Raw genomic sequence first — 25007 nt, 5'->3', positions numbered from 1 at the left:
AGTGCTGGGCGGGCCGGGGGTGGTCGGCCGGGGGCCAGGGCCGGCACCCCAGGGCCCGAGCCGACCCAGGCTGGAGCCGCCGGGGGGGGGCCAGCCTGGGCCGCACCTCCTCCCCCCACACCCTCCCCTTACCTGCTCAGGCTTCCCGCGAATTAAATATTCGCGGGAAGCAGGGGAGGGGGCGGAGACTTTGGGGAAGGGGCGGAGTTGGGGCGGGGGGGAGGGGCGGGGTTGGGGGCGGGGCCAGGGCCCCGTGGAGTGTCCTCCTTTTGGAGGCACAAAATATGGTAACCCTATGATAGGGGGGCTGCCGGTCCACCCTGGTTCCAAACTCCCACCAGCTAGTTCCTATGGGCTGCTCTTTCTGCAAGCAGTGGATAAAGCAGGCGGCTGCCAAAACAACATTAGAAGGGAGCATTGCGCAACTTTAAATGAACATGTTCTCTAATTGATCAGCAACGTAACAACAAAACAACGTTAACTGGGACGACTTTAAGTGAGGAGATACTGTATCACTCTCCTACCCCCTGCACACCCTTCCCCTTCAAGGTGAAGCAATCTGTAGCCACTTCTCCAAATATACACACAAAATACATTATATAGGCCCACCCTTGTGATCACTGATACATTTTTTTATTCTTACTTTTATAGTAAATGTAACTGGGGGGAGGAAAACGTTTGCAAAAGTTCTGACTTAGCAAAAGGGGCCACCATCATGGAAAGGTTAACAATTACTGCACTGAGACAATGTGGCCCAGTGAACAGAGCAGTGGGTTGACACTGAGAAGATCTGCATGCTATTCCTGGCTCTTCCACTGGCCTGCTGGGTGACCTGGGCAAGTCACATCACCTTGGCTCTAATGGGAAGTACTATGGTATGGAACAACTAGGTATTACTAATGTCTATTGAGATCACCTGGAGCTGAAGTTATAAGTACAGACTGAAGGCAGTAAGTGCCCCACAGTATGTCGTTTTTCATATCCTTATTTATTTATTTCACATTAGAAAAAAAGAGGTAAGAGTTAAAATAAAAATCTATATAAAAAGCATGTTCTTAGGATATTACCAACTGATGAAAATTAAAGCAAGAAAATAACCGTTTCACATAAATACCACATTCTGCATGTTCAAACTTTCCTGTGTTTTGGCCTATAAGTAACTCAAACCATACACAGTAAATACAAATAATTATCTTCTCCACATCTGTTCATCAAACATTCCAAAACAACACAGGAATCCCACCATTAAGTATGGAAAGTGCTAGATCTATTGCAATACATTTAACTTTTCTTTTTTATCTTCAATCTTGTTTTAAAAAAAATCTTAAATGGCATTTTTGGCATAACTGTAACCATTGTAATTTCTTTCCCATGTGAAAGAAGTTAGCAGTATTCTGTTTAATCTCACTGAAGTCATTACAAACTGATACTAATTATTAGCAATTTCTTCAAATACTAATCTTACTTTCCATTTATTCTTTTAATTTCAAAATTAGTATCAATATTGTCTTCTTTTATTTACAGATTTTATAAAAGGGCTTATTATTAAAGATGGTCTGAGGGCATTAAGGGCCTGATTTCAATTTTAACATTAAACTGAAGGTCCTATGCAGTAGTCTCATAACTTCAGGGATTTTTTTTTCTTCTTCCCTTTTTTACTCTTTAATTTTTTTAAGTGAAAAGTTACAGAGTAGCAAAAAAAAAGAAAAAAGCCCTAAACTGTGAACGTTATTCATTTCACTTCACTCAGAAATAGAAGGGGAGAGAAGGGAAAATTAAAATTTCCAAAACATTTTTTAAAGCATATTTATGGAATGGTGTGTGGTTTACTTCTTTGCCTGAATTTCCATTGCAAAAGCTGAGAGGAAAAATCTCTGATGGAGCCAACAACATGTTAGGCAAGTACAGTTGAACACTATCTGTTATTTCCAGGAAGCAGCCTCTTGCGTTACATGATTACTGACCAAAGAGAAGGCCTCAAATTCAATGGAAGCTGTGTTATGTTTTTTTCTGGATTTATGGGGGCCATTTAATTGCACCAGCCATCACACTGTTGGAGGCCAAAGTATGCGCTTAATTTTGTGTGGTTCTGAAATAAGGGTATGGAATGATACCATGGGACTGGAAAAAAGAAGAACAGGAGTACTTGTGGCACCTTAGAGACTAACAAATTTATTAGAGCATAAGCTTTCGTGGACTACAGCCCACTTCTTCGGATGCATATAGTCCACGAAAGCTTATGCTCTAATAAATTTGTTAGTCTCTAAGGTGCCACAAGTACTCCTGTTCTTCTTTTTGCGGATACAGACTAACACGGCTGCTACTCTGAAACATGGGACTGGAAGTGATTCTAAACAAATTTCTTAGGAAGATCCAAATAATAGCCCTGCTGCTCTTCTGAGAGCCAAGACAGGTATGGACTCTATTCTGTCCAAATGGCAACATTAATTTTTGGCTTCATGGTCACAGTACACACTCACAGCGATTGCCAAGGCTATGCTTAGAGGCATTGCTCTGTTGGACTTTTTCATGTAAATTTCCTTGATTAGAGTATATTCAAAAAATAAAACTGTAGCATTCGCTAGGTTTCTCAAAATCAGAAATGATTAAAGTTTTAAAAATGTGAAATCCATAATGAAGTCAAGAATAGAAGATATTAATAAGCACTTGTTTCTATTTAAAATGTCGCCTTGTTCAAAAGACTCATGGATATGCTAGTTATTTAGAGTTTGTGTAATAACATGCTAAGGAGGGCCCCTACAGCTCTTCCTTTTCAGTTCATGCAGACAGTTTACATAGAAGGCCAATACACTGGCACCAAGAAAAGTAACTGCCTCTATCCAGGAGGTATAGGGCAGGTGGAAGACCTACTCCATTATTTATTATATTGTAATTTGTATTGTCATTTGAAGTCAAAATGGCTTTTTTGTTTGTTTTTGTCCCAGTTGCCTTTTACTACGACATTTCAGAAAATAGAATATTGGTTAGGAACTGACAGCGTATCTCTGATCTGAGCAGTTGCTCTATTTGCATGGGCAGACACTAAAATAAGGAAAAGGCAAGCATCATGGTGGTCATACATGGTTTAATGGTGCATGTTCTTTTTAATCATAGAATCGTAGGCCTGGAAGAGACCACGAGAGATCATCTAGTCCAGTCCCCTTCCATTCATGGCAGGACTAAGTATTATCTAGACCAGGGGAGGACAAACTATGGTCCGTGAGCTGGATCCGGCCCGTCAGGGCTTTCAATCCGGCTTGCAGGATTGCCAACCCTGTGGCGCAGTGGTGCTAAGGCAGGCTCCCTGCCTGCCTTGCCCCCACACTGCTTCCAGAAGTGGCCGGCATCGTGTCCCTGCGGCCCCTGGGGGAGGGTGCAGAGGGCTCCGTACGCTGCCCTCGGCTTTAGGCACTGCCCCTAGCAGCTCCCATTGGCCGGGAACAGGGAACTGCTGCCAATGGGAGATTTGGGGGTGGTACCCACAGGCGAGGGCAATGTGCAGTGGAGCCGCCTGTCCCACCCCACCCCCAGGAGCCACTGCCAGACATGCTCGCCACTTCCAGGAGCGGTGCGAGGCCAGGGCAGGCAGGGAGCCTGCCTTAGCCCCAATGTGCGCTGCTGCCACCCCGGAGTCACTCGAGGTAAGCGGCGCCGGGCCGGAGCCCACACCCCGAACCCCTACTGCACCCCGCACTCCAACCCCTTGCCCTGAGCCCCCTAACCCCCTGCCTTGAGCCCCCTGCCATACCCCTCCTGCACCCCTCCTGCACCCCAACCCCCTGCCCTGAGCCCCCTCCTACGCCCCTCACCCCTCCTGCATCCCAACCCCCTGCCCCAGCCCTAGTCCTACATTCATAGCCCTGCATACAATTTCCCCACCCAGATGTGGCCCTCGGGCCAAAAAGTTTGCCCACCCCTGATCTATACCATTCCTGACAGGTGTTTGTCTAACCTGCTCTTAAAAATCTCCAATGATGGAGATTCCACAACCTCCCTGGGCAATTTATTCCACTGCTTAACCACCTTGACAGGAAGTTTTTCCTAAGGTCCAACCTAAACTGCCCTTGCTGCAATTTAAGCCCATTGCTTCTTGTCCTTTCCTCAGAGGTTAAGGAGAACAATTTTTCTCCCTCCTCCTTGTAACAACCTTTTATGTACTTGTAAACTGTTATCATGTCCCCTCTTGGTCTTCTCTTCTCCAGACTAAAGAAACCCATTTTTTTCAATCTTCCCTCATAGGTCATGTTTTCTAGACCTTTAATCATTTTCATTGCTCTTCTCTGGACTTTCTTCAATTTTTCCACATCTTTCCTGAAATGTGGTGCCCAAAGCTGGACACAATACTCCAGCTGAGGCCTAATCAGTGTGGAGTAGAGCGAAAGAATTACTCCTTGTGTCATGCTTACAACACTCCTGATAATCCATCCCAGAATGATGTCTGCTTTTTTTGCAACAGGGTTACTCTGCTGTTCACTCATATTTAGCTTGTGATCCACTATAAACCCCAGATACTACTCTTCTCTAGACAGTCATTTCCCATTTTGTATGTGTGCAGCTGCTTGTTCTTTCCTAAGTGGAGTGCTTTGCATTTGTCCTTATTGAATTTCATCCTATTTACTTCAGACCAGTTTGTCCAGATCATTTTGAATTTTAATCCTATCCTCCAAAGCACTTGCAACCCCTCCCAGCTTGGTATCATCCACAAACTTTATAAATATACTCTCTATGCCATTATCCAAATCATTGATGAAGATATTGAAAAGAACTGGACCCAGAACTGATCCCTGTGGGACCCCATTCATTATGCTCTTCCAGCATGACTATAAACCACTGATAACTACTATCTGGGAACGGTTTTTACAGCCAGTTATGTACTCATCTTATAGTAGTTCCAGCTAGGTTGTATTTCCCTAGTTTGTTTATTCTCATAGGTTCTAGGACTGGAAGGGACCTCGAGAGGTTGAGTCCAGTCCCCTGCCCACATGGCAGGACCAAATACTGTCTAGACCATCCCTGATAGACATTTATCTAACCTACTCTTAAATATCTCCACAGATGGAGATTCCACAACCTCCCTAGGCAATTTATTCCAGTGTTTAACCACCCTGACAGTTAGGAACTTTTTCCTAATGTCCAACCTAAACCTCCCTTGCTGCAGTTTAAACCCATTGCTTCTTGTTCTATCCTTAGAGGCTAAGGTGAACAAGTTTTCTCCCTCCTCCTTATGACACCTTTTTAGATACCTGAAAACTGCTATCATGTCCCCTCTCAGTCTTCTCTTTTCCAAACTAAACAAACCCAGTTCTTTCAGCCTTCCTTCATAGGTCATGTTCTCAAGACCTTTAATCATTCTTGTTGCTCTTCTCTGGACCCTCTCCAATTTCTCCACATCTTTCTTGAAATGCAGTGCCCAGAACTGGACACAATACTTCAGTTGAGGCCTAACCAGCGCAGAGTAGAGCAGAAGAATGACTTCTCATGTCTTGCTCACAACACATCTGTTAATACATCCCAGAATCACGTTTGCTTTTTTTGCAACAGCATCACACTGTTGACTCATATTTAGTTTGTGGTCCACTATAACCCCTAGATCCCTTTCTGCCGTACTCCTTCCTAGACAGTATCTTCCCATTCTGTATGTGTGAAACTGATTTTTCCTTCCTAAGTGGAGCACTTTGCATTTGTCTTTGTTAAACTTCATCCTGTTTACCTCAGACCATTTCTCCAATTTGTCCAGATCATTTTGAATTATGACCCTGTACTCCAAAGCAGTTGCAATCCCTCCCAGTTTGGTATCATCTGCAAACTTAATAAGCTTACTTTCTATGCCGATATCTAAGTCGTTGATGAAGATATTGAACAGAGCCGGTCCCAAAATAGACCCCTGCGGAACCCCACTTGTTATAACTTTCCAGCAGGATTGGGAACCATTAATAACTACTCTCTGAGCATGGTTATGCAGCCAGTTATGCACCCACCTTATAGTAGCCCCATCTAAATTGTATTTGCCTAGTTTATCGATAAGAATATCGTGCGAGACCGTATCAAATGCCTTACTAAAGTCTAGGTATACCACATCCACCGCTTCTCCCTTATCCACAAGACTCGTTATCCTATCAAAGAAAGCTATTAGATTGGTTTTACATGATTTGTTCTTTACAAATCCATGCTGGCTATTCCCTATCACTTTACCACCTTCCAAGTGTTTGCAGATGATTTCCTTAATTACTTGCTCCATTATCTTCCCTGGCCCAGAAGTTAAACTAACTGGTCTGTAGTTTCCTGGGTTGTTTTTATTTCCCTTTTTATAGATGGGCACTATATTTGCCCTTTTCCAGTCTTCTGGAATCTCTCCCGTCTCCCATGATTTTCCAAAGATAATAGCTAGAGGCTCAGATACCTCCTCTATTAGCTCCTTGAGTATTCTAGGATGCATTTCATCAGGCCCAGGTGACTTGCAGGCATCTAACTTTTCTAAGTGATTTTTAACTTGTTCTTTTTTTATTTGATCTTCTAAACCTACCCCCTTCCCATTAGCACTCATTATGTTAGGCATTCCTTCAGACTTCTCGGTGAAGACTGAAACAAAGAAGTCATTAAGCATCTCTGCCATTTCCAAGTTCCCTGTTACTGTTTCTCCCTCCTCACTGAGCAGTGGGCCTACCCTGTCCTTGGTCTTCCTCTTGCTTCTAATGTATTGATAAAAAGTCTTCTTGTTTCCCTTTATTCCTGTAGCTAGTTTGAGCTCATTTTGTGCCTTTGCCTTTCTGATCTTGACCCTGCATTCCTGTGTTGTTTGCCTATATTCATCCTTTGTAATCTGTCCTAGTTTCCATTTTTTATATGATTCCTTTTTATTTTTTTGATCATGCAAGATCTTGTGGTTAAGCCAAGGTGGTCTTTTGCCATGTTTTCTATCTTTCCTACCCAGTGGACTAGCTTGCTTTTGGACCCTTAATAGTCTTTAAAAACCCTTTAAAAAACTGCCAACTCTCCTAAGTTGTTTTTCCCCTCAGTCTTGATTCCCATGGGACCTTACCTCTCAGCTCTCTGAGCTTACCAAAATCCGCCTTCCTGAAATCCATTGTCTCTATTTTGCTGTACTCCCTTCTACCCTTCCTTAGAATTGTGAACTCTATGATTTCATGATCACTTTCACCCAAGCTGCCTTCTACTTTCAAATTCTCAACAAGTTCCTCCCTATTTGTTAAAATCAAGTCTAGAACAGCTTCCCTCCTAGTAGCTTTTTCAACCTTCTGAAATAAAAAGTTGTCTGCAATGCAGTCCAAGAACTTATTGGATTGTCTGTGCTTCACTGTGTTATTTTCCCAACATATATCTGGATAGTTGGAGTCCCCCATCACCACCAAATCTTGAGCTTTGGATGATTTTGTTAATTGTTTAAAAAAAGCCTCATCCACCTCTTCCACCTGGTTAGGTGGCCTGTAGTAGACTCCTAGCGTGACATCACCCTTGTTTTTTACCCCTTTTAGTCTAACCCAGAGACTCTCAACACTTCCGTCTCCTATGTCCATCTCCACCTCAGTCCAAGTGTGTACATTTTTAATATATAAGACAACACCTCCTCCCTTTTTCCCCTGTCTATCCTTCCTGAGCAAGCTGTACCCATCCACACCAACATTCCAATCATGTGTATTATCCCACCAAGTTTCAGTGATGCCAACAATGTCATTGTTGTATTTATTTATTAGCACTTCCAGTTCTTCCTGCTTATTACCCATACTTCTCGCATTTGTATATAGGCATCTAAGATACTGGTTTGATCTTCCCTCCCAGTTTTGCCCTGACCCTCTTTTCTCTCTGCCATTATAGCCCACGCTCCCTCTTCTTTCTGACCCATCTCCCAGGTCTCCATGTTCCCCACTTACCTGTGGGTTTTGTTCACCTGTCCCCGTTGAACCTAGTTTAAAGCCCTCTTCACTAGGTTAACCAGTCTGTTTCCAAATAGGGTCTTTCCCCTCCTCGAAAGGTGAACGCCATCTCTGCCTAGCAGTCCTTCCTCGAATAGCACTCCGTGGTCAAGAAAGCCAAAGCCCTCCTGGTGACACCATCTTCACAGCCAGGCATTCACCTCCATGATGCATCTGTCTCTGCCCGGGCCCCTACCTTTGACAGGAAGAATCGAAGAGAATACCACCTGCACCCCAAACTCCTTCACCCGTACTCCCAGAGCCATGTAGTCACTCTTGATCCGCTCAGTGTCACACCTCGCAGTATCATTTGTGCCCACATGGATGAGTAGCATGGGGTAGTAGTCAGAGGGCTGGATAATCCTCGACAATGCCTACGTAACATTTCGGATACGGGCCTCCAGCAGGCAACATACCTCTCGAGATGAAATGTCAGGGCGACAGATAGGCACCTCCGTCCCCCTCAGCAGAGAGTCTCTGACCACCACTACCCTACGTTTCCTATTCGCAGTAGTGGCAGCAGACCTCCCAGCCTTAGGGGTACGAGGCTTCTCCTCCTTTACTGTAGGGGGTGATTCCTTCTCTCCTGTATCGAGAAGAGCATAACGGTTACCTATTACCATGGCGGGAGGGTTCAGAGCAGGGGTGGAGCACTGCCTGCTGCCAGAAGTAACCAGCTGCCAGTGTCCACCCTTAGCCATCTCCTCCTCCACCAGTGGTGTGTCAGCAGTCCTGTGTACTGGGACAGCTACCTCAGCTGTCTCCACATGGACACATGCCCCCCCAGCCTGGATATCAGTAAGTGGAAATTGCAAGTTACAGTCCCTGTACAGATCTGGGTAGAAGCATCCAGGCACAGGCACTCTGTCTGGCTACAGGTGCAGGTGGAGGAGACAGAAGCAGTGCTGGCACAGGTGTTGCGGATCTTCCTAACCATCGTAAGCCTCCCTCCGTCAAACTCCCTCTCAAACTCCCCTGTCTGCAGCCCCCGGTCGCTCTGCCTCTGGCTTTTAAAGCCTGCTTGCCTAGGTCAGTCCCACCCCCTCATGAGTCACTCTGGGGAAGGCCAATCAAAGGCAATCAAGGGAACAATCAAGGGAACAAGGTCAGGCACTCAGTCCCAACTGCCATAGCAACTGTAACTGAAACTGAAGTCACCTGAAATCAGAATCACAATTAAAATTCAAACAGTCGAGCAAACTCACTCACACCAACAGCTAGTACTCTCACCTCTCACCTGGTAGCCTGTTTGTCAGCGGGATCTCTTGCTCTCCCTCTCAAACGCCCCTGTCTGCAACCCCCCATGAGAAGGTCATGTGAAATAGTATCAAAAGCCTTACTAAAATCAAGATATGCCACATCTACCACTTTCCCCCTATCCTCAAGACTTGTTAACCTGTCAAAGAAGCTGTTAGGTAGGTTTGACACGATTTGTTCTTGACAAATCCATGCTGACTGTTACTTATCACCTTATTATCTTCTAGGTGTTTGCAAATTGATTGCTTAATTATTTGCCCCATTATCTTTCCGGGTACTAAAGTTAAGCTGACTGGTCTGTAATTCCCTCGGTTATCCTTATTTTTATAGATTAACACTTTATTTGCCCTTTTCCAGTCCTCTGGAATTTCACCCGTCTTCCATGACTTTTCGAAGATAATCACTAATGGCTCAGATATCTCCTCAGTCAGCTCCTTGAGTATTCTAAGATGTATTTCATAAAGCCCTGGTGACTTGAAGACATCTAATTTGTCTAAGTAATTTTTAACTTTTTCTTTCCCTATTGTAGCCTCTGAACCTACCTCATTTTCACTGGCATTCACTATGTTAGATGTCCAATCGCTACTAACCTTTTTTGTGAAAACCAAAACAAAAATATCATTTAACACTTTTTCCATTTCCACATTTTCTGTTATTGTTTTCCCCTCCTCATTTAGTAATAGGCCTACCCTGTCTTTGATCTTTCTCTTGCTTCTAATGTATTTGTAGAATGTTTTCTTGTTACTCTTTATGTCTCTAGCTAATTTAATCTCGTTTTGTGCTTTGGCCTTTCTAATTTTGTCCCTACATGCTTGTGTTATTCGTTTATGTTCATCACTTATAATTTGAACTAATTTCCACTTCTTGTAGGGCTGTTTTTTGATCATTGAAGAACTCCTTGTTAAGCCAGGGTGATCTCTTGCCATACTTTCTATCTTTTCCTATGCAGTGGGATAGTTTGTTCTTGTGCCCTTAATAATGTCTCTTTGAAAAACTGCCAACTCTCTTGAACTGTTTTTTCCTTAGACTTGCTTCCCATGGGATCTTATATACTGATTCCCTGCATTTGCTAAAGACTGCCTTCTTGAAATCCATTATCTTTATTGTGCTGTTTTCCCTCCTACCATTCCTTAGAATCATGAACTCTACCATCTCATGATCACTATCACCTAAGCTGCCTTCCACTTTCAAATTCTCAACCAGTTCCTCCCTATTTGTCAAAATCAAATCTAGAACAGCGTCTCCTCTAGTAGCTTTCTCCACTTTCTGAAATAAAAAATTGTCTCCAATACATTCCAAGAACTTGATGGATAATCTGTACTCTGCTGTGTTATTGTCCCAACTGATGTCTGGGTAGTTGAAGTCCCCCATCACTACCAAGTCCTGTGCTTTGGATAATTTTGTTAGTTGTTTAAAAAAGCTTCATCCACCTCTTCTTCCTGGTTAGGTGGTCTGTAATAGACCCCCTACCATGACATCACCTTTGTTTTTTACTCTTTTATCCTACCCAGAGAGCCTTTAAACAAGTATGTCTCCTATTTCCATCTCAACCTCAGTCCAAGTGTATACATTTTTAACATATAAGGCAACACTTCCTCCTTTTTTTCCTTGCTTGTCCTTCCTGTACTAGCTGTCCCCTTTTATACCAATATTCCAGTCATGTGTATTATTCCACCAAGTCTCTGTGCTGCCAGCTGTGTCATAGCTGTGTTTATTAACTAGCATTTCAAGTTCTTCCTGCTTATTCCCCATACTTCTCGCATTAGTATACAGACATAAAATATACTGATTTGATTTCCCCTCTATGTTCTTTCTTGTCTCCCCTTATCCCTGCTATAACAGCCCATGCTTCCCCCAGCCCACAGTTTATGACCCTTTTCATGAGAATAGACAGTGAAAACAGACTAGCTGCTCTTCCTTTTATAATGCACTATCATAACGTTGCAGTATCTCGTTTGCAGACACTACAAGGAATTGTTCTGAGGCCATAAACCCCCTTGACTTAAATGTATCAAGGCTAAAAATGGAATTGTGCAAAATATATGCTAACACAGAAAACACACCTCTGACAGAATGGGTGTGATGAGTGGCATGCAAATATCTTTTTTCTGATAAACACTCCAGGTTTGATAAGAACGTGATGGAGAGTAAGTCAGCAGGACACTTCCCTTTGGAGCGCCAAGCAGACAAAAGACAAAGGACATAATTTCTCTTGTAAGCGCAACACCCATGTAAGTAAGTTTAGACACAAATAGTTTTAAAAACCAAAGGGTCTCGCTCCTCTTTTCACTTGCTATTGAATAATTAATAACAAGATTAATACATATTAATAATCATATAATAATATTTTCACTTTTTTACATTTCTTTACCTGAATGGTTCTGTTTCATATCCATATGTTTCTTTCAGAGCAAAGAAAGAAATTAGAAATTACCAGTCCAGGAAACACTGTGATCAATTATGCTTTTTCTCATCTGTGATATGAAGGATTGTGTTTTTGTTGCTATAATTACTTTCTTCCTGTGTCTCTGATATGATACATTTGTGCTTAATATAGCTTCAATTCCTTGCCAGACAGTGCAAGACTTTAAAGGGAGAAATTCTCAGGCAACAAAAGAACTGAAAATGTCTTAATTGGAGCTACAGCTTTATCTTAAATTTTAATTTCCTATAACATGTTTATTTTTGTCTGAGCAGAAAAACTAACTGTTCATAGCTATTTATAAAATATAAAATACACTCTTCATAACTCTTGTTAGAACATGCAATAAATATATCTTAAATTCATTTTATAACATGCTTTACAATCCATTAGTAAAGGACATAGCTGCCTTTGTTAATCTTTTAACAACTATTATTATTAAAATGACTATTTCCAATTTTTAGGGCAATAAAATGGAACAGGAATCAATTCTAGAGGAGCTTCTTTTAAAGAAGTCGCAACAGAAGAAAAAAATTTCACCAATTAATTACAAAGAACGACTGTTTGTTCTCACAAAAACAAACCTCTCTTACTATGAATATGACAAAGAGGTGAGAAATCATTTTCTTAACTACAGAGGTACATATTTTTCTAAAGTAAGTTTATGCCTCTGGATTTTCTTCCTCAATGTGCTTTGATTAGATATCATATAGTAGGGGTAGTGATATCTTTTGTTCCAAGTGGGATTTAAAAATGGTATGGGACCAAAATCTGGCCTTGATTCAGGATAGCACTTAAGAATGTGTTTAAGTCCACCCCTATTCAGCACAGAACTTAATGATGCTTAATCTTAGGCATATGCTTAAATCTCATCAAAGTCAATGGGACTTAGGCACATGCCTAAAGTTAAGCACATGCCTTGAATAGGGATGTTTTCCTGAATCAGGGTCTCTGTGGTGAATTATATCTGGCATTGGTTTCAAGTCATTTGTACAGGAGATAGCTCAGTGCAGAATTTGGCCCATAACTGATATAAAGTAAAAGGCTAAAGCGTGATCGTATTTTAAAAAGTGATTATGTATCAAACAAATGGTTGGTACTTTCAGCAGAGTGGCCTCTTTTGTGCATTCAGAGATAGCTCTGAAGCGACTAAAATACATTGTTACCATCTGCACTCCTGATAGCACATTTGGATTACTCCTGTTAGTTACAACTCATTATCTGAATAAGGGTGGCAGGATCGATGCCAGTATCTTAACAAAATAATGTAATACAAAATCAGACTCTCATTTCCCATTAGAGACTTTTGCATTTTATATCCTCCATCTCTGCTTTTGCATTGTAATACTGAAGTTCACGTAGCAAATGTAGGGCCCATCCTGTTGTCTTTATACCTTGACTTCAAAGGGAGTTTTGTCAGTATATGGATTGCAGGATAAGATACAACGGAGGGTTTTCAATGTCTTTCCCAAACAGTTTAACAAAAGTGGAACTCTACCCAATCTGAAGTGTGCAATTACACACAGCTTGGATTAAGTGTGATTAAGTTTTTATAAAACTTGTCATGACCATAAAGTATTTTTGATTTGAGGACAATAGTCCTGTATTTAGAATGATGAGTAGTCCTGCTTTGGCTTTTATTCTTAGAAAAAAGGAAGCAAAAAAGGATCAATTGACATTAAGAAAATTCGGTGTGTTGAGGCAGTGAATCATGAGGAACAGGCACCTTTGGAGAGACAATATCCATTTCAGGTAAGATCACGAAATACAAAACTGATCTTTACTGTGGTGAACCATTATTTTTAGGACAAATAAGGGCTTGTGTCACTGCTGACTGTTACAAAAACTTACAGCAGGTTGGAAATGAATCCTTGTTATTATAAACCTGACCCAAAGACCATCAAAATCAATGGGAGTCTTTTCATTGACTTCAATGGAATTTGGATTAGGACCTGTCTGTTTGTGCATTCATGTGTGTATAATAGTTTACTTATTTTGGTATGATCCTATACACACACACACGAATGGTGCATGTATTTGAATATTGAATATGTTTATTTTGTTGTGCAATACTGATCACAATTCATTTTCTCTTTTTAACCTTCCCCACCTGACCTCCTTTCACTTTAGTGGCAAAAAGAAGTGCAGAACTTGGCCTTTTGATATTGAAACTATACGTTGACCATTTAAATGCACAAGAGTCCAGAAATTCAAAGTTACGGTTCCCTCAGCAATTGAACCTCATCTAAATTGCACATCTCTATTAAACCTTATCTTTATCAACATATACAGTAATACCAATACTACATATGTGCATGGAAGCAAGGTCATATATGCTGCAAAAGCCATAACCTTGACTTTGCTGTCATTTGTACTATATGTGTTAATTCTCAGAGATAGGTTCATTCCAAAGCCTATGCCAGAGCAGAGAGTCCTGGAGGCGGAGAGTCCATGAGGAGAAGAATATACAATAGTGCAAAGCAGCTGCAACTTCCCTTTGTGCCAAGGGTGGGGTGCTATAGTCTAAAATGGGCAACAGTGGCTTGGAAAGGGTGCATGACCTGGGCAGCAGAGGAGTTCATTAATTAACTGCCACCCAACAATTGCTACCCCTGGGGGTAACCCCAAGAGGGGGCAGCAGTGTTATCACTGTCTGATTTATCTCAGATTGAATACTCCTAACCCTCATTAAATAGTACTTTTATATTAAATTAGTTTGTTACTCTCATGAGCACCTGATACACTCAAATATGGGGGAGAGAGGATGGGGAAGGAATGAAAGGTACATAGTGTACTTCCCATTTCTGATGAGAATGTGCAAGTTACTGAATTTAGGGTCTTATTGTTCTCCTACTAATGCCAAAGGGAGTTTTGCCATTGGGAGCAGGATTGGTTCAGGCCCATAATGCCAGCTCACTTTCATGTGAAATGGGAGTATAACTATTTAACCCTGTTCTGGCTCATCACTGTCCTGGGCTTAGGGTTGCCAATCCTCCAGGATTGGCCTGGAGTCTCCAGGAATTAAAGATTAATCTTTAATTAAAGATTATGTCATGTGATGAAATCTCCAGGAATACATCCAACTAACACTGGCAACCCTGCCTGGGCTGCATGCATTTTGGTGTGAACAGGCCTGCGGAGCTTGATCCTAGGGTTTCTAAGTCCTTTACTTCTTTGTTTCCGTTACTCTAGGTCTTTATTTAAAAAAAAAGCTAATGAACTTTGAGAATAGGATAACTAGAATGAATTGTTTTCCCACCTCTTTTAGATTGTATACAAGGATGGCCTTCTCTATGTCTTTGCAGCAAATAAAGAGAGCCGAAATCAGTGGTTGAAAGCTTTACATAAAGGTAACATTTGTTTTTACCGTCTTGTGAAGCAACTTTTTTCTAACATGGGGGGGAAGATTGTGTGTTCAGAGAAATCATCTGAATAAGGGAGTAGATGAATCTAGTTTCTTATTTTAATGCAATGGTTTTGTCAGCCATTTTCAGATGCAATCTCGCTCCTCCATGCAATGGGACTGGAGTGGATGAGAACATTTCAAAAATTTCAATGAAAAATGGTGGGAGGAAAAAATTCACAAAATTTCCCTGCTGGCATTTCCCCACCAACTCTAGTCTTTACTTAGTTTGTTCTGATTCTTTCCATGGTCTTTAACTGAGCAATGCTCCATCCATGCAATAAGTAGTGTGTAGGCAGAGTGCTGGGTCCCGTAAACCACAGTGAAGTCAGTAGGATCCTTAGGAGAGGAGGAGTCCATCCACATACTACACATTGCAGTAGCACCCATTAAAGTCAATAGAGTCTTTCCACTTACTTTAATGGACTTTGGGTTAGGCCCTGTTTATCCCCCAGTTGTCTCTTGTGGGCCCATGGGTGGAGTTGACTTTGAGTGTGTGGCTCTCTCCTTACCTACCACTACAATGTTGTCCCTGGACGATCTGGGCAGAAGTGGGAGGCTCCAATAGGCTACGTGCAATGTTTCTTCTAGAAACCAGGGACAGATTCTTTTGAATAATTCTTCTGAAGAAAAAATTGGTTTTGAAAGCCAGCAGGGATCCAGACTGGCAAGGGAATAAGGAAGAACCATAGGAAACCAGTAGGCAGTTTGGAGGCATAAAGACTTCCGCACTCATGGCCCTGACCTCTGGCAGATTGAGTTTTTGGTAGCTGAATCCTCTGCTCATTCCATTCACCCAACAGAATTATGTGATGGAAACTCCAGGATTTGTCTCTTCATGGGGCTTATTGTCCCCTAAACAGGGCCGGCTCAAAGGTTTTGGCCACCCCAAGCAGCCAAACAAAAATAAATAAATAAAAAGCCGTGATCGCGATCTGTGGCGGCAATTCGGCGGGAGCTCCTTCGCTCCGAACAGGAGTGAGGGACCGTCCGCCGAATTGCCACTGAATAGCTGGATGTGCCGCCCCTCTCTGAAGTGGCCGCCCCAAGCACCTGCTTGGTAAGCTGGTGCCTGGAGCTGGTCCTGCCCCTAAATTGTCTTTTTCCTGATAGGAGAAAGATCTAACCTTGGGACCTCAGGATTTGGTCCAATATTTTCAGCTGAACATGTTAATAAGAGTGCTATTCAAACAAGATAGGTTTTTTAAAGAGAGTATGTGAGGAATACCACTTGTTCAGTATTGCATAAATTTTGTGACATGCATTATAGCAAAGTGATTACAATTTTCTAAGGAACTTTTAAAATAAAGTTCAGCTGTAAAAACAAGTAACAAAATTCTGTGGCCAAGGTTTTGAACAATCATGCAGCAGCTCCCATGCTTCTGGGTGCGCAGCATTTTTGAAAACCAGGCTGTAACTTCAGGTGTCTAACCAGGGATTTAGGAGCCTAACTTTAAGCAATCATTTATAAACTCTTGCTCTACACTCTTAAAATTAATTGTTTTATTATCTTTTAAAACAAATACTACAGCACTGATTCAAAAAACTACAGTGTCACTATTGCCAGTTATACTGTTTGGGGCCATTTCTATAGAATACTGGATTATTTTTTATATACAAGTAACAAATGTTTATTTAAGAGGTTTGATAAATAGAAAGTGTTACATTTTAACTGGACATTTCTTTAACAGGTCAGTTTTGTACTGAAATTTGCCATTTGGTTTATTGAACACCTATAGTTTGTCTAGTTTATTTCTATAATATGAATTAGAAATGAAATCACTCTTCATATTTTGATACATAAAATGTTTTATTAGATTTTTCAACACAGTTAAATGGGCTTTAGGACAGTCTAGCAAAGTTTTTAAGTCTTTATAAAATGCACATCTCCTCCATGATCTTGATTCACTGTTACTGAATTCTTTTATTGTATCAGTTTGTATTGCTTACTGAAAACATGCTACCAGCAAACCTTTTAAAGTTCTTTTTTTTCCTTCCCCTCTTGTGCGCTCCAGAGATTAAAGACAATCCTGATTTACTAAACAAGTATCACAAAGAATTCTTTACCAATGGGAAGTTTCTCTGCTGCAACCAGACATGTAAAGCAGCCCCTGGATGTACCCTCTGGGAGAAATGTAATGAGCCATTTTGTTTGTATTTGCTTTTTGACATGTTAGTCTTAATGGTGCTTTGCATGATATTGGTAAATCTACAAGGATAATTGTAATCAATGGTGGTAAATATAAAAATCTGATCAATTATTCCTCTTGATATTTGTTCTTAACTTCTTTTAACAGCATTGCAATTGTACTATGTAGTTTGATAATGTGGCTAGGGGAAAAGAATATAGTACACCTCTATCTCGATATAACACTGTCCTTGGGAGCCAAAAAATCTTACCGTGTTATAGGTGAAACCGCGTTATATCGAACTTGCTTTGATCCACCGGAGTGCACAGCCCCACCCTCAGAGCACTGCTTTACCACGTTATATCCGAATTCGTGTTATATTGGGTAACGTTATATCGGGGTAGAGGTGTATGTGAAATACCCATGCTGAGATCATGACAATTTTTTACTGTACCTCCAAAATGCACCAAAAAGAAATCCTTTCTCTTTACTTCGACTTAGTATGCTGAGTTGTTGTTGCTGTTGTTATGGGAGTGGGAGAAAAAAATATCAGAACTTGTCTTTATGGGCTGAGTCCAAACAGCCAAATAATCTACTAGCAACATTTGTGTGTCAGTTATAAAGAATTTAACTTCATAATAAATCCAAAATAAAACTGATTTTTTTCATTATATTCATATTTATGGTGGCTACTTTTCTAAACAATGCTATATTCTCCCCCACAAGTCTATTTTTGGTACTCTGTGGAATGTGCATTTATAAGAAATAGGATTACAATAAGAACAGGGGAATCAAAAGAATAGCTGAAAAATCATTTTAATTTTATAAAATGTACTGTGTTGCGGAGCAAGTTTAGTTAGGGAAACTTGCCAGTCAAATTACTCCACAAAATGGTTCTAGGGAGCAGTTGTTTCAAATAATGTACATTCCAGAATCTCATAGAGCATTTATGCATTTCTTTCCTGTGCACCATTTAAAAACAAACATGGTGTATCTGAGTTGCAGACTCCTGCAGTATGTTGGAACAATGTATTTATGGAATGAAGGAATATTTTATGTATTTTATTTTTTTGTTTAAATATACATTTTTAAAATACTGGACTGGAAATTAATCACAATTATTTAGCTCATTTATTAGTCACCATAAAGAACCAGAGGAGTAAATTTTCAAAATGGATGCATGCCACGATCTACATATTCGTAAGCACCCTCCCCCCCCATCCCATACACACATTATTGCATGCACATTGGATAGCTGAGGCTTACATTTTTAGAAAGTGGACACTTGTTTTGAGTGCCTCTGGTTTGGGAGCGTAACTTGAGAGTTCGAAAGCCCGATTTTTCAGAGGTGCTGAACTCTTGCAGTTCCCATTGACATCGAGAGTGCTCAGCCCCTCTGATAATCAGGCCCCTGTTGTTTCAAGATGGGTCCTCAAAATGACAGGCAACTCTAAGAACCCAATTTGTATGTGTGAGATTGCAAGTGAAAATATAGAGGCCCCTTTTGAAAATTTAGCTCTACTATTTAGTAATAACATCAGTGTCCTATGTATGGACCCAGTGGAGGAACACTAAACAATGCCCTACTATTTTAAAGATTTGCCAGTTGTTGGTTTTTTGTAATTTGAATGGCCGTATGTAACTTCCAAACCAAATATGATATATGCAAATAATGTTATAAAACCCACACACTGCCACAAATAACTGTTTGGTTGCCACTGGACTTCTGAACACAGTAGTAGGTAGAAAAAGAAAACCTTCCAAAAAGTAGGGTCACCATGTATCAAAATTTTTGTTTCTGTCTGAAATACTACAGAATGCAAGAGGGTGTTCTGTCTACTCTAACTTTGCTTCAGAAAAACATCTATTGATGATGATGATGCAGGTGCACTGGTGATAGCAACAGTGTGAGAGGGCTAGCGGAGGGAGAATCCCAGGCAGCCTCCAACATATTAACTATCACATTACCTAAAGCATGTTAACCCAACGTGGAGGTAAAATGTTGGTGATCACCAGGGCTGTGTGTCTACTCTAGTAGTCCCACCACTGCTGCCACTAGTGGAGCTACCTAAGTGGAAAAACCTATTGCATGCATGGCCTTGGAGTCATGCAGTAAATTGCTTGTGTTATTTTTTCTTTCCCCCCAGTTATAGATATGAGTCTACCTAGCACCACCAGCTCTCTGAAACCGCTGCCTCCTGTCCCTGGGAAACTGGTAGGTGACAAACTTTTAGTATCTGCCTACAATGAACTTTGCTTATGGGGGAAAATCCACTCCCTAGCATCCAGCCCAAATAAATGATGAAGAGATCCATTGGGGAAGGGTTGGGGAACCTTCTCCCCCAGACAGCTGTTCAACGGAAGCTACTCCAATCTAATCACTGAGTAGAATCAATGTCCTTAGTGGCCACCAGCACAATCTGGGGAAGGACAAGAGTTACACTTAGCAGTCCTCCAGTTCCACCCTTTCTCCACTCATTCCTCACCCTGCCCATGCTTCCCTCTGGGCTGTCGCACAGAAGTGCCTGCAAAGCTGGAAAAGTCTCAGATAGTTTCAATGCATTGCAGTGTGCAGATGTCAGTTTGGGCCATAGCAACCCGCTGCTTCTTGTGAAGTTGTTTGAACAGATTTGCTTTTATGTGCCTGTTTCCATTAAAGTCAATGGGAATTTTACCCCACAGGCTTCAGTGAGAGCAGGCCTGGGCCCAAAATTGTTTATCTAGAGCCCAAATCCTTCCCATTCCAGCAGGTGCAGAGGGCCTCCTGCAGAGTGGAAATGCTGCAGTTCCCCTGTATGGGGAGAGGGCAGGATTACATGTGTCTGTACACGAAATGTGCAGCCTCTGCCACAGAGTGCAGCTCCATGGAGGCTCCTGTTATAGTCATGTACAGAGGCATGTTAGAGGGAACGGGGGTGGTTGTCAGAGACAAGAGTCACGATGGGGATGGTGGATCTGCTACTACACTGATTCTCTGGGTCCTTTCCTCCCTGTAGAGCACAAGATCCATGGAGGTCATTCCAGCACTTAGGCCCAGGTAGTGACTGCGGTGCCGCTTCACTGTTGTTCCACGGCCGGGGATTGGGGTTCTCTCCACCAAATGTTTCTGTGTCCAGACAAGTCACTCAGGCTTGGAACTAGGGAGAGGGCTTGGGACTAAGAGTTCAATTATATGTCAGGTTTCAGAGTAGCAGCCGTGTTAGTCTGTATCCACAAAAAGAACAGGAGTTAGTCTCTAAGGTGCCACAAGTACTCCTGTTCTTAACTATATGTCATACATCTAAGAGGTGGCTAACAGTACTGCCAATGTCAGGGATTCAAAATTCTTCATTCAGCCCCGCCCCTTCCCCCCCCAGATCACAACATTGGCTTTAAAATAATGAGATTTTTCAAAAAATACATTTGGGGTTCCTTTTATTTACCTTCTGGTTTTTGAATCTCTAGGATACACTCAGGTCACAGTTTCCAGCTTTTCTCTGCAACCACAAGTGCTAGAAATTTTTTTAAAAATGAAAGCTGAGATTCTCACATAATAACTTGACTCCAGCAGCAGGGGATTTAATAAACATACCAAATATCACAAGACTCATGATAAAATCATAAGAACTGGCAATGCTGGGTTAAATATTTTTGTGGGAGTAGGGACTTGGAAAGCATTTATAACTGAGCAAATGGGCTTTTGACACTGGTTCTGATAATGAAGTTTGAGTGTAGTGAGATTGTGAATAAACAAGTTTCAAATGCCATGGGTCATCTTCCCTGACTCCTATCGAAGGATTTTGTTTATCTAAAGATATTATCAGTCATGCAAATCAGCCACTGAACAGGTTGACACGTATTAGGACTTCCCAGCTCATTATCAAGGAGATGTTTTGAAAGGGAAATTTAAAAAGCAGGGAGTGCTTGTCAGAGACAAAGCAACTTTGTTTCCTGGCCCCAGTCACAAGGCACAGGTCAGGACTACAAAAGTTGTCAAATGACAGGGAGCAGCATCTACTTAGTCCAGCAACTATTAGTGCAAGCCCCCAACACAACTTTGAATAACTTTCTCCTTTTTGCCTTTGCCCCTTTTACTACCCATTCAAATTGCTCAACATACCCAACATCATAATCGCCTAACCCTCCTTCCAAGTCTCTGTTGGATCATGCCCCTCATCCTCCCTCCAAATCTCTGGGGACTCTGTCCTCCTCTTCCCTGTCCAGGTTGTTCTTGGTGCTGTCCTTCTCCCTTTGTCCCTGGGTCTCTGGAGTCCTTTTTCCTCAGACCAACATCATATCTCTGCCCTCTTATGCTGAGGCCTGACAGAAGAGGCTACTCCAGGAGCAATTATGGGAGTTGGGGACCATCAGCCGGATTAATGGGCATGAATGTGCCTTCAGAGGAGCCACCAGACAGTTTCCTGACTCTTTGGGAACAGCAATGATTTCCTGACATGAGAGGCAGCTTTTCATGGCTTAGTCCTCTGCATCCCATTTGTAGCCCTTGCTGTTTCTCTCCTGCCCCCTCACGCCTCCTAGCTGGTGGGCAGGGACAGATCCACTGGCCAGTCCTAGCCCTCACTCCAGTCATTCCCTTACCACATTCCTGCATCCCTGAGGTTGCAGCCATAGCCATTGAGGCCTTAGTGTGAGGATTCTAGCCTGCTCTTCTCTCTCTCTCTCTTTCTCACACACACACCCCCAATCCCTCTGGGGAAAATTGAACTTATCCACAGTGCTGCTCTCCACATCAAATCCAAGGTGATAACCAAAAGTGGCAGGCACATAGGCTCCTAAGTGACTTGGGCATTCTGAAAATGTTATCTTTAGGCCTCATTCCTACTGCTATTAAAGTCAACAGCAAAACTCTTGCTGACGTCACTGAAAGGCAACTAGGGCTCAGGGTGGTATATTACCTGCAAATCTATATGTTTGTGATGGCCATGCCTTCCAAGACTGGAACTGCAATTTACAGGATTTTTTTTAACAAAAATTCAGGGCTTTTATAATCCCAGCCAGCCCACCGCTAAGCCAGGACTCCTCTGGAAATGTTTACAAGCTTAGATCTGTATATGCCCACCGGATTTGACTAAGAGTTTTAAATTATTTTAAGCTGCTTGTTATTGCCTAGTTTTAAAAAATTATTTGACTTTCTCATAATGCCGTATGACAGACAACTTAATATTCAGCAAAATAAGTGTGTGCCATGACTTTCCTCTTTTAAACTAACATGTGCATTTCCTGCTGTGGCAAAGCCCTGACTCTTCCCATTTTATTCCATGAAAAATAATCAGCCTTGATTATCTGAAATATCAGTTTCTTCTATACCATGTTTAGAAAAGGAAATAACAGACAGCGCTATGCAGTAACAGTTGGCTAATACTGATTTCATTTTTAATAGTGACTATTGTACTTGTTATTGATCTAAGGCACATTTTTAAAAAATGCAACGTGCTATTGTATAATATTACAGCGGAGTCTTTTAGTACGGTCTGCTATCAGCACATTTACATATGGTGGAAGGTACTTACGCTTCATGACTCACAATCACACTACAAGTACATCTACTTTGCAAAATAAGGTGTGTTTTTAACTTGGGTTAGTACCTTGAGTTCAACCCCAGGGTAACCTATAGGCTTGAACTTGAGCTGCTAACCCAAGTTATATGCCAGGTTGCCATGTCTTCACTGCTATTTTAACCCAAGTTAGCTAACCTGAGTTAGGAACACACCTATTTTTGCAGTGTAGATGTACCCCAGGTATAAGTATCAGTTAATCCTATTACCATTCCCTTTTATGTAAATTCATCTTCTGTGCTGAGCTACCTGCAATGTGTAACCTTTGCAGTTTGAGCTCATTGTGAGCTCACAAATTGTTAGCTTCAGTTGAGAATGCCCTTACCTCTTCTGGTGTAATTTTAACCCACTGGGCTGAATCCTGTTCTCGGCTATAGTACAAAACCATGCTCCTTGGGTCTTGTAACATAAGGTCTGTGCTGTTGCTAATTTTACAAAATACACAACTCCACATATATTAGAGCAGGACCAAGCCTTGAATATTATTGTAACAGAGTTTGGTTTGTATTTCATTATTTATATTGGACTACAGATGTTGGAATGTATTTCAAAACAAAGGAAGGAAAAAATTCTTCAGCACACCATGCATTTCTAGTTAACTTGCATTAATTTCTTTGCAGTCATAGAGCTCATTGAAGATGCAAACTGCAATCTAAATGCTAAAAATGATTTTCTATTGTGATGCACTTCATTGTAATTTTATTTCCTCTGCCTTCAAAAGCTGAAGCATGACAGTCTACCTCCAGTTCCAGCACCAGGTAAATCCTCACTGAAGATCACTGTGGCCGAGTATGACTATGAACCCAAAGGAAACACTGATATCCAGCTTGTCCGGAACAGCAAGTATTATGTTCTGAAAGACGAGGATCCTGACTGGTGGCAAATAAGGGACATGGAAGGGTAAGTTTACTTTGCACACTCAATAGAGAATATTTGTTCAGTAATGACCCTCATTCCACATCACACCCATCCTTAAACAACCCTGCTGGCACTGGTGCATTCCAGAATCCAATTAAGAACTACCCTGGTGGCTTTTTAAACTTCCTCCAGCTGATCTCATGAGCCTTAATTTTCTCTACACTCCTCCATACTTTTCTTCTCTTACCTTGCTCCTAGCTCCTCTCTGACTCTTGGCACAGTCTTATATAGTTGACACATAAATCGTCTCTCTGATGCATGTGTATTTAACATGTTGGTATGGCATTTAGAGGAACGTAAAGCCACCTCAGGATTTATCGTTTTCATTCCAAAGACTCACAAAAAGTCCACTACTTGCAAACCATATAACAATATGTACGAAGAAGGGGGGTTGCTTTCCGTAAGGCTGTTCAAAAATCTGTCCTGCCCCATCTTTGCTTCCATCTCACCTACTTCCACTCCTCTCTGTGAAATAACTAGAATTTTAGCTACCAGATCAGGCAAGAGTGACAATAATCACTGAACAGTCTATTATCTGAACAGTCTCTAGTGGTTTTTATTTTGGTATGTACCTGCAGTAGCAGTGACAGCTTTAGAGTCAATGGAGACTATTAGGAAAGAAGCACTTTTTGCCTTTGGGGTATCCACATGGGGGATAGGGGGGTTGGGAAGGGGTAACCCAAAGCTTTTTGTTGCACATCAGGTAACTTGCAGGATGTGAGTTGCACCAACAGTGTGCATATGGAACGACTGTTCCGTTTTCAGTTCACATCATGTGAACACGTGGCAGCAGTTTGCTGCGAACTGAGGGCATAGCGTTCTCCAGAGGTGTCCCATGGAATGTATTTCCAAGGGCTATGTCTGTGCTTCACTGCTGAGCAGCGTGAATCCTGGGATTGTTTTCACTGTGAATTGTGGAAAGCCAGGCAGGTTCCATTTTATTTAAAAGAATCACGTTTTCACCATCTCCGCCCCACACTTCCTTTCTGGGCGGGCTCGCAACGTTTCCCAAATACTGTTGTCCAGCACGGACCCCACAATGCTCCACACTGCCATGGTGATAAGCATGAATATGCACAGGCTGCTTGGGCTACATTACAGCAGTCAGAGCCGGACGAACGCCCATTGCACCACCCAAGCGAATGACGTGTGAACCGGAGAATATCCTATGGCATCAGCAACAGCTCCTCCAGCAACAGAGGGATACTCTATAACAGTAGCAGCAGAACAAGGTAGAAGAACAGGAGGATGCCATTGGAACAAGAGGATGAGTTCCTGGATCACCTACACAGCATTCAGTTCCACTTCTGGGCTCAGGAAACCAGTGTGGATTGGTGGGAGAGGATCGTTCTGCAGAGCCGGGGTGACCAGCAGTGGCCATAGAACTTCCGG

General features: G+C 41.8%; 1 protein-coding gene across 1 annotated transcript in view; it reads left to right on the top strand.

Moving 5' to 3' along the window:
* BMX (BMX non-receptor tyrosine kinase) overlaps nucleotides 1–25007 on the top strand; it is a 50114-nt gene that overhangs the window by 845 nt on the left and 24262 nt on the right. The window contains exons 2-8 of the mRNA XM_034756417.1: nucleotides 11313–11419; nucleotides 12075–12221; nucleotides 13258–13362; nucleotides 14879–14960; nucleotides 17029–17148; nucleotides 19290–19357; nucleotides 23419–23597. Coding sequence (XP_034612308.1) covers nucleotides 12084–12221; nucleotides 13258–13362; nucleotides 14879–14960; nucleotides 17029–17148; nucleotides 19290–19357; nucleotides 23419–23597 — 692 coding nt within the window. The 5' untranslated portion in view covers nucleotides 11313–11419; nucleotides 12075–12083. The remainder of the gene's footprint in view (nucleotides 1–11312; nucleotides 11420–12074; nucleotides 12222–13257; nucleotides 13363–14878; nucleotides 14961–17028; nucleotides 17149–19289; nucleotides 19358–23418; nucleotides 23598–25007) is intronic.

This window comes from Trachemys scripta, chromosome 1 (genome assembly GCF_013100865.1).
Source record: "Trachemys scripta elegans isolate TJP31775 chromosome 1, CAS_Tse_1.0, whole genome shotgun sequence".
NCBI lineage: Eukaryota > Metazoa > Chordata > Testudines > Emydidae > Trachemys > Trachemys scripta.
Note: the sequence above shows the minus strand (reverse complement) of the source record. Positions and strands in the feature narration are given on the sequence as shown.